Consider the following 10,504-nt stretch of genomic DNA (forward strand, 5'->3'; position numbering starts at 1 on the left):
CATGCCAAATGTTAGCTAATTGGTTACTCGTGATATGCGTAATTAACTATTCGTTAAAAATGTTTTTAACTAGGCAATTAGATACATATAGGAGTATCAGTGACACTAGTCTTTTAGAAGAAAAGTGAATGAAACATATTCACATTTGCATTAAAATTAAAAAAAAAACAAAAAAACAAAAAAAAAACAAAAGGTGACATATGGATGTAAATATATAGAGATAGTTCTGTGAAGCTCATCTATGGCTTTGAATGGAGAAGGCATATCATGCAGAGTAGATCTAGTAGTTCAAGCAGAATAAAAGTATATCAAATATTTAGTTGTTCAAGTGCAGATCAAAAGTGAACAACATCAAAAAAAATTGTAGATCAGATCTGCATGTATTTCTCCTGCATTTATCACAAAAAGACAAAAAAAATTGAACTGCATAAAGATGAACTGCAATCATTTTTAAAAATTAAAAAAATCTTGAATGATAACTTAATGATAGAAAAAGTACATAAAAGGGTGAACTGCTATTTTTCCATTCAAAGGGTATATATGCACAATAAATCTTATCACTTTACTTGTATATATACGAACGTAAGTTTCAGTATAACTGATTCACCCACTCTCACTTCCATAAGAAAACATAAGACAAAGAGTTCTTTCTTTCCAGTTTCCAAAATTTCATTTCTTCATAAAAGCCATTTATTTAAATTTCATGTGTCTTTACATTTACCTATGTTTACGCTAATATCATATAACAAAGCAATATTATCAGTTATCTAACTTTCCAAATACTTCAAGACCTGACATTAAAATTATTAAAAAAATGTTTCAATGAATGCTTGCTTGATTCACAATCCCATCTTTAAAATAAGTTGCTGAATCTTGAAGACAAAACAGCCAATTACGTGCACCAACGAGGACGACATTTAAACGACCCATCTTATTATGGTCTTAATAAACTAACCACGTTTTGCAAAATTAAATTTACAAAAAGAAGTATTATATAACTGTTAGGTGTTCTTCTTTTGTCAATGTAAAGATTGAGAGAAATCAATTTTGGGTAGAAAGAAGTTGTGAACTAACTAACTACCTTACCAATAAGCCCACATGACCATGATGATGATGATGATGATCGCATGTACCTCCACCATCACTGTGATGTGAGAAGCTTTTGTTTCCCTCCCATTTCTCTATATTAATGCTACTTCCTCTCCAAAACCATCCCTCTCTCTCTCTCTCTCTCTCTCTCTCCCTACCACCAATTTATTCTCTCTCCCTCTTAACTACTGACTCGACTCGGGTCTTGACCAGGTCTGTACTATTTTGGATCGAACAATTCGTATAAGCTTTTTTAGATCTGTCTTGAGTCTGATCCCTGTTTTTTCATCTTAAAAGTTTCGATATTTACGAGGAGGGTTGCGTAAAAATCGAAACTTTTTTTGTTTTTTTTTGTTTCTTTTCTTCAATCCTAGATTCGTTTAATGTAGTGATGAGATCTGTGTGTTAGTGATTTAAGAAATCGGAATTAGTGTGAAGTAACCTGTTCCTTACTCTGTTCGTGTTCGATTCAGGTTCTGAAATAAGAACAATTTATATAGCCAGTGGCATTGCCTTGTGGATCTGATGATAATTGTCTCTATGTTTGTTGTGATTCTCAGTTTTTGAGCTATGGCAACGGGACAGCTTTTTTCTCGGACCACACAAGCTTTGTTCTACAACTATAAGCAGCTTCCTGTTCAACGAATGCTCGATTTCGACTTCCTTTGTGGTAAATTTAACAAATTGGAGTGTCTAGATTTAGTTGACTGAGATCAATGTGACCGTTGAGATTTTGTTGTTAAAGGATCATTTGCTTTGTGACAGGACGTGAGACTCCTTCTGTTGCTGGAATCATTAACCCTGGTTCTGAAGGTTTTCAAAAGCTCTTTTTCGGGCAGGAGGAAATCGCTATCCCTGTTCATGCCGCGTAAGTTTATAAGCATGTCTCCGAGAGAAACTAACGATGTGCAAATCTTGTTTTTAACTTTGTTTCTGTAATGCAGCATTGAGGCAGCATGTGCGGCCCATCCGACCGCAGATGTATTCATCAACTTTGCATCTTTCAGGAGGTTTGTATGAGAATTTCATCATTTCATGGAACAAACGCAGCATGGCTCTTTGTGATAGTTTAGCTAATGTTTTTATTACTTCTTGTTATCAATAGTGCTGCTGCTTCATCCATGGCTGCTTTGAAGCAGCCAACTATTAAAGTTGTGGCAATTATAGCTGAAGGTGTTCCAGAATCAGACACTAAACAGCTGATTGCTTATGCTCGTGCAAACAATAAGGTGTGTTTTTGTGTGATGATTAGCTTCTGTTAACCGTTATGGTAATCAGAAGTTGTGAGACTGATTTGGTTGGTTTAGGTTGTTATTGGACCGGCTACTGTTGGAGGTATTCAAGCTGGAGCCTTTAAAATTGGTGACACTGCAGGAACAATTGATAACATTATCCAGTGCAAGCTATACAGACCTGGATCTGTTGGTTTTGTCTCCAAATCTGTATGTGCTGAATTTTCAGAACTTTATAATCTGCCTAAAAGCTCACGTTGATGTCTGAGAGTTTTATTCATTACTCTTCTTTTCTCGCAGGGTGGAATGTCTAATGAAATGTACAATACTGTTGCCCGGGTGACTGATGGGATCTATGAAGGTGAGTTTTGATGTAAGATAATCTACTAATGACGTATTCAGCTGAAGATTCTTAACTCTGTTGTTTATTTGGGGCTTGTTATAGGCATTGCTATTGGTGGAGACGTGTTCCCAGGATCCACTTTATCTGATCACATCCTTCGGTTTAACAACATCCCACAGGTATAAACTAATCTTCAACAGTTTAACATGTTGCTCGCTGAAACGGTCCTCAGCGGAATGTTACAAATGGTTTCACATTTCGATCATTCAATTCATTTATGCCTTATAATTCAGTAAACTATATTGCAGATTAAAATGATGGTTGTGCTTGGAGAGCTTGGAGGAAGAGATGAATACTCTCTTGTTGAAGCCTTGAAACAGGGAAAAGTCAATAAACCTGTGGTTGCTTGGGTCAGCGGAACTTGTGCACGGCTCTTCAAGTCTGAAGTACAGTTTGGTCACGCAGTAAGTGGCACGAAAGAACCTATTAAGCAATGCCCTTTTGTCTGGTTTCCGAATTAAAAAAAAATTGTTGACCATGATTATATATAGGGTGCCAAAAGTGGTGGCGAGATGGAGTCTGCACAAGCGAAGAATCAAGCTCTCATGGATGCTGGAGCTATTGTTCCCACTTCATTTGAAGCCCTTGAATCTGCAATCAAAGAGACTTTTGAGAAACTGGTCAGTTCCCCCGTGTTCTTCGTTAGTATACTGACAACACATTGTCCTTTATTGCAATCTTATGCGTTCATTCAATTCCTCCTAAAAGGTTGAAGAAGGAAAGGTCTCTTCTATCAAGGAAGTCATTCCTCCACAAATTCCAGAGGATCTCAATTCCGCAATTAAGAGCGGGAAAGTTCGGGCTCCTACTCACATAATCTCCACCATCTCTGATGACAGAGGTATTGTTTTGGATACTATACCATATTCATATGCTCTTTTCTACTGAAACAAAGAGTACTGGAAGAGTTACACTAGATTCACATGCCTCTTTAGCTCGTTTTTCTGATACTTGACAACAACGTGCCACATATTAATTTGCAGGGGATGAGCCGTGCTATGCCGGTGTGCCAATGTCTTCTATCATTGAACAAGGCTATGGAGTGGGTGATGTTATTTCTCTTCTATGGTTTAAACGTAGTCTTCCTCGTTACTGTACAAAATTCATCGAGGTACTGATTTCTCTCTTTGCTTTTTAACATATTTTTTCTTGATATACAATGTTCTCATCTCTCTCTATCCCTTCATACATATACACATTTGCATAGTGAGATTTGACTCTGGTCTCTGCCACTTTTGAAAATTGCTTTGAACTAGATATGCATAATGCTGTGTGCTGATCACGGTCCGTGTGTCTCTGGCGCTCACAACACCATTGTAACAGCAAGAGCAGGCAAAGACCTTGTCTCAAGTCTTGTCTCTGGTAAGTCAACATCTTTTTACCCAACCAAACACAAAAGTTTTCTTTGTTGTCCAATATTCTCAAAGACTGTTAAAACCTTTCAACAGGTTTACTTACCATTGGTCCTCGATTTGGTGGTGCCATTGATGACGCTGCTCGATACTTTAAAGACGCGTGTGACAGGGTAAAACACTATTTTATTTCCCCCAACGGCAATTGCAATTGCCAGAGAGAATATAAATTTTTGGATCTGATCTCTCTCATTGGTTGCTTGTTTCAGAATCTCACACCTTATGAATTCGTGGAGGGAATGAAGAAGAAGGGAATCAGAGTCCCTGGGATTGGACATAGGTAGAAAACAGAACATTGCAAGAAATAAACAAATCTGCACCCGTTTGTCTTGTCTGAAACATGTTATCTTCTTTTTGGTAGGATCAAGAGCAGAGACAACAGAGACAAAAGAGTGGAGCTGCTTCAGAAATTTGCTCGGTCTAACTTCCCATCAGTAAAGTACATGGAGTACGCAGTGACAGTAGAGACTTACACGCTCTCGAAGGCAAACAACCTCGTACTCAACGTTGATGGAGCCATTGGATCTCTCTTCTTGGACCTTCTAGCTGGAAGTGGGATGTTCACCAAGCAAGAGATCGACGAGATTGTTCAGATTGGTTATCTCAACGGTCTCTTTGTTCTTGCTCGCTCCATTGGTTTGATCGGGCACACTTTTGATCAGAAGAGATTGAAACAGCCACTGTACCGTCACCCATGGGAAGATGTGTTGTACACCAAGTAAACTCATCGCATTCTATTTTTGTTATTATTTTAGCTTTTAACATTCTTCTGAGAGATGTTACTGAAAAAATGCATATCTATATGCTCTTCTTCTTCTCGTATGTCTCTTTTGTTATGATGTTTGTTTGTTTACTCCTTCGTCCATTTATCTAAACTTTCTTTGTCTTTCTTCCTCTGTTTACACCCAAATCAACAATTTTTGGGATTCTTACATACCAAAAGTTTTTTTCTTTTTCTTTTTGAGGTTGAATTTATATGGACAGAGCTTATCAGTTGAGATCTCACATGTTCATAAACGAAACCAATCCTGCATAACTCGAAGTTCTCCATCACTTGATGAATCTGGACAATCTAGTTCTGAAACAGAGGCTCCAGTCCATTTTAAGAAAAATGCTTGTGACGGCTTAAACTTTCCTAATTCTCTCTAAAGAAACAAAACGTTAAATAATGGTATCCTAAGGTAGTTTTATTTTCTTTGAGAGTAAAATTTGTTTAAAATTTTGACAGTTAAATCTATATCATATACAAAGAGATACAACAACTTTACTTTGGCCATTACCATTATAGGAAAATTGGTAATTTCATATTACCATTATAGGAAAATTGGTAATTTCATACTCCAGGGATATGTTCAATTCCTACACCATGTTTAATACTGTGTGAATCCATACATTAAATTTAATAAAATTTAAATTCACTGCCCAATTCGTAAAACAGTGTTAAAACATACATAAGCCTTAACGGTGTTAAGAAACCGTCAACGATTGCTTACGTGGACGCCACATATGAAACGACGTCGTTTTGAGAAACAAAAGAAAGAGCTTCTTTTGGTTAAAACGACGTTGTTTCTTTCTTTCTGTTTTTTTCTTCCCACTTCTTTCCCTCTCTGTTTCTTTCCTATGGAGCTATGCGTCGGCGTTTCTCCCAATAGGCTCCCCTTGTCGAAGTCTCCGGCGGTGGAAGAAGATCCTTCGGTTTCGAATTCGCTCATGGTGGCGTTCAAACGCTCTCAGGCAAATCAAAGACGGCATTCAGAGTCTTATCACCTCCAGCAGATCCACGCCAGTAACGGCGGCGGATGTCACCTCCAGCAGATACATGCCAATAACAGCGGCAGATGTCAAACGACGGTTTTGAAAGTTGAGTTGAAGTATTTTGTACAGTCGATCCTCGACGATCCGATTGTGAACCGAGTCTTTGGTGAAGCCGGGTTTCGGAGCTCCGATATCAAGCTTGATGTGCTTCATCCTTCGGTAACGCATTTCTCTTCTCGCTTCTCTCGAGGTCGTTGTCTGTCTCTCTTCCTCTGTAATCTTTCCAACTCAGATCCGAATGGTGACTTCCCGTTTAGTGGAAACAGTGGTTTTGATGAGAATTCTCGGAGAATCAGAGAAGTTTTACGCCAGAAAAAAAAAGGAGGAAGAAAAGAGAAAATGACGTCGTTTTAACCAAAAGAAACTCTTTATTTTGTTTCTCAAAACGACGTCATTTCATATGTGGCGTCCATATAAGCAGCCGTTGACGGTTTTTTAACACCGTTATGGTTTATGTATGTTTTAACACTGTTTTACGAGTTGAAGCAGTGAATTTAAATTTTATTAAATTTAATGTATGGATTTGCACAGTATTAAATATGGTGTAGGAATTGAACGTACCTCCTAACTGGTGTATGAAATTACCGATTTTCCACCATTATACGAAATATCTAGTAGTTGACTTCCAAATTAACCATTTCAAGATTCCAATAGCATCATCAAAAAAAATAATTTTGAATTGATGAATAATTTGGATTTAATTGTCGAAAGTGAATTGTATATTGGTTGCTCTTGCATGCATACTTAGGTCACATTCACATATCTTTAAGTTAGCGTGGGATGGTCATCTATACTATTATTTGAAAAGCTACTTTATAAAACATAACATTGTTGTGTAAGAAATTACATACCCATACCCATGTCATTTGGTTGTAAGATTATTTAAAAATTTCTCATTAAAAGTAAAAAAATGTAAATAAAGTTTAAACTAATAATATACACAAGAAGCTTTTGTTTCCAGAAGATTAATCTCAGATAATATATTTATCGCTCATGAAATGATTCATACTTTGAAGACTAATCCAGATTGTAATGAAGATTTTATAGCCATTAAAACAGATATGTCTAAGGCATATGATCGAGTGGAGTAGTGTTTTTTGGAGAGCTTATTTTCTCGTCTTGGCTTTGATCGAAAATGGATTGATTTGATTATGGCTTGTGTTAGATCTGTCTCCTATTCAGTGCTGTTAAATGGGAAATCATATGGTTTCATTCAACCGTCTAGAGGTATACGTCAAGGAGATCCTCTTTCGCCTTCTTTGTTTATCCTCTGTGCAGAAGGTCTTGTTAACACTATGAACAAAGCTGAACAGGAGAAGAGAATTTCGGGACTAAGGTTGACAAAAAGTATCCATAGGTTCAGCCTTTATTGTTTGGTTCAGGATATAATTATCTCTGCATCTCTGCATCTAGGTAGTGTTTTTAGATGCTTTGAGAATAGATGCTTGAACTTAGCATTTACATTGACCAGACTCTTATCAAAACTCTTTTCTCCATCATTTAACATCAGAGTTGTTCCTTGAATGTTATTACTAGCATATTGAATTACCATACGATTAAGCAAAACCAGTCTTCACAAGCTTAGTTTAGAATCTTGAGATTGTTGTTTGAGAAAGATTTTGGATTGATATGCAGGATCAGTTAAGGCGTGAAAGCAAGAAGAGCCAAAGTGGTGGTGATATGCATAATCTTGATTAGGCTGCAACACAACCTGCAAGCACAGAGCTTCCTTCGACCCATCCGATTCGTCTTGGCCTTGCTCTCAACTTCTCTGCTATCTACTACGAGATCATGAACTCTCCTGAAAGGTCTCAATCTAAAACATCAATTAATACATATACCATCAAGTGTCTTCATCGTCTGATTTCTGAAACCCACAGAGGTAACAGATTAAAACCATTAGCACAAAGTGAACCTACATCTATGAGATACTATAATCAATCATGAACATATTTTCCAAAAACTATATTTTCAAAAATAAGAGACTCAAAATTATATCCTACCATTGGAGGGGATAATTTTAATTAGAATGTTAAGGGTTCTTATATTATAAACAGTATCTTATATATTCATTAAAAATTACAATAGTACATAAGAGACTGGAAATTAAATCCCACTGTTGGCCTTGCTCTTAGAGCATCATTATTGGCTGAATGTTTTTCAAAAAAAAACAAAAAAATATTTTTTTTACAAATTATTATTATTTATTTATTTTTTAATTTTTGTTCCACTGAACAAATGATACATGTCTTATTTGGTCTGAGAATCGTTTCTCAAGTGACTCTGGGAAGAAACGTTTCCCTTCTTTTTTTCTCTTCTCTCTCTTCCTTTTTTTATTTTTTAATAAGAATATTTGAAAGAGCATCTCCCAGTAATGATGGTCTTATGCTCTTTGTAATTTTTCAGATTCTCTTTAATTTTTAAAAAAATTCTATGAAGACAAGAAAATAATTTAAACTAATAAAATATTTTAAATAATTATTAGTTTCCAAATAAAATAATACACTTTCTCTCTCTAATTTATTATGGACGAAAATTAAGAAATATTTTTTAAAAAAAATTGTTAACTAATCAAACTTAAAAACTAAGATTTGATATTATACCATATTATATATTTTAATTATTGTATTAATTTGTAATGAAACAACTCATGTTTATAGCACGTTTGGTTGTATTCATTGTGAATTTTATTCTTGTTCTGTTGATATACCTTTATGGCTGTTTCCAACATTGTATCATCCAAACATTGATTCAAGTTAATGCAAGTAATATTTTGACCCAAAAAAAATTATTATTGTATAAATTTCTTTTCATAGTACTTTTACATTTTTATTAAAAATTTGTTCCTATTCATATTTTCTTTTAAAACTTTTGAAATTTTGTAAAATATTTGTCGGTATAAAGAAAGATTCTGAACTAATTATGAGTCTCTGTTCCTGTTAATATTTCCTCTTTATATACTCCAGACTACACTTAGCACTGAAACACAAATTTTTTAAAACAGACAAAAAAATATAGATGTTTCCGTTGTAAACAAACATTTTCATATCATTATATTATATTTCATAATTTTACATTACTTAATAACTGATAAAATTTGTTGGAATAGTTTATATTTTAGTAAAGAAACTGTAAATGAGGTAATGTAAATAATTTTTGTTTACGGTAAACTTATAACAAAAAGACATGAATTTGGTAGCATGAAAGCTAGCTAAGGTTATCGATCCCATATTCTTAAATCTTAATATATATATATATATATATATATATATATATATATATATACACACACTACTCCTCGTGGATATGGGAGCAAATTAAAGTTTATAGACAAACTTGACATGCCATGAGTCATGCATGTCTATATCTAAACCGTGATTTGTCCTTCGAAATTGTTGGTGATCTACCAAACTACCAATGTGTAGTCCAATATCATGGCCAATATATTAATATATATTACCAACTCAAAGAATCTATAACCTCTCGGTCCTCTCCTCTGTTTATGGATATAGATGCGTCGACGACGTTCTTTACTTTAACACTACTTGTATATGTGGCAATATAACAACCATCACTTTAACACTATATTATTTTTCAAGTGATTAGGTTTTTTATTTTATTTTGCATGGCTAAATTCAAATTATATGACATAGCATCCCACCTTTGCCCTCATTAGGTCAAGGACCCGGTCCTTGTTTCTATTTTCAGACACGTAATTTGTTTGGTACCATACTCGTTTTTTTTTACCAACTACTCTATAATCTTATATGAGTATAACATATACAATATCTACATATATATGGTCACTTATCTACAAAGATAGATACTAAGATACATATAAGGCCCAAATACATACTTAAATGGGATCTAGTTGTTTCCGCACCACTCACCACAGATATTAATTTTTGATTAGGATGGGTGACGAACTGTCCTAAGTATCCGTGACTTGATTTTTCAAAGTGTTGGTTATAAATGAATATTATGTGTAGATTTTACAGTGACATTATTGCGAGTCTTAAACACATGTAACAAGAATGGTCACCGGATTATCCATACTCATATATCATTGATGTATTACCAAAAAAAAAAAAAAAGAGAAAAAGAAGAGAGAGTGGGAAAGATTTGACATTTGGAGCCAATAAGAGCTCAAATGCACGCAATCACAAAAAATTAAATTTAATTGTAGATGAGGTGTATTCATTGTGTGAATTAATTTAAGCATGTTCATTGCAGTGAGAACGACGTTAAGATGCATGCCAAAGCTAAATCTTATAAACATACTCCCTCTTTTTCATAATACACGATGTTTAGAGAAATATTTTTGTTTCATAATATAAGATGTTTCCAACTTTCTATGCAACTTTTAGATTAAGTTTATATTTTATATTATGCAGGTTAAACTTTTTAAAGGTAACTATTTATTAATATACGTGTACTTATTAAAACATCCTATATTTTGAAACGGAGAGAGTATATTCGTAGTACAAAAAAGAACGTCGTCGACGTATAACTTTTTTTTTAATGAGAAAACAGATATATATATATATATATAT

The 10,504-nt window shown here is 34.6% G+C and overlaps 1 protein-coding gene across 1 annotated transcript; it reads left to right on the forward strand.

Annotated features, from left to right (window-relative positions):
• On the forward strand, positions 1,023 to 5,026 carry LOC104725442 (ATP-citrate synthase beta chain protein 2). The gene is made up of 16 exons (XM_010444110.2): positions 1,023 to 1,302; positions 1,650 to 1,759; positions 1,855 to 1,957; positions 2,034 to 2,099; positions 2,195 to 2,318; positions 2,397 to 2,531; positions 2,622 to 2,682; positions 2,767 to 2,843; positions 2,973 to 3,128; positions 3,216 to 3,344; positions 3,433 to 3,565; positions 3,708 to 3,835; positions 3,981 to 4,086; positions 4,173 to 4,249; positions 4,346 to 4,416; positions 4,498 to 5,026. The coding sequence occupies exons 2-16, from the start codon at positions 1,660 to 1,662 to the stop codon at positions 4,856 to 4,858; spliced, it is 1,827 nt and encodes a 608-aa protein (XP_010442412.1). The 5' UTR covers positions 1,023 to 1,302; positions 1,650 to 1,659; the 3' UTR covers positions 4,859 to 5,026.

This window comes from Camelina sativa, chromosome 11, assembly GCF_000633955.1.
Source record: "Camelina sativa cultivar DH55 chromosome 11, Cs, whole genome shotgun sequence".
NCBI classification, from domain to species: domain Eukaryota; kingdom Viridiplantae; phylum Streptophyta; class Magnoliopsida; order Brassicales; family Brassicaceae; genus Camelina; species Camelina sativa.

What these genes read in the sequence shown, in the direction of transcription:
- LOC104725442 (XM_010444110.2), top strand. Translation starts at nt 1,660, where the DNA reads ATGGCAACGGGACAGCTTTTTTCTCGGACCACACAAGCTTTGTTCTAC. An exon ending in GCTATCCCTGTTCATGCCGC is followed by an intron (nt 1,958 to 2,033) that starts GTAAGTTTATAA and finishes TCTGTAATGCAG; the next exon opens with CATTGAGGCAGCATGTGCGG. An exon ending in AAGTACAGTTTGGTCACGCA is followed by an intron (nt 3,129 to 3,215) that starts GTAAGTGGCACG and finishes GATTATATATAG; the next exon opens with GGTGCCAAAAGTGGTGGCGA.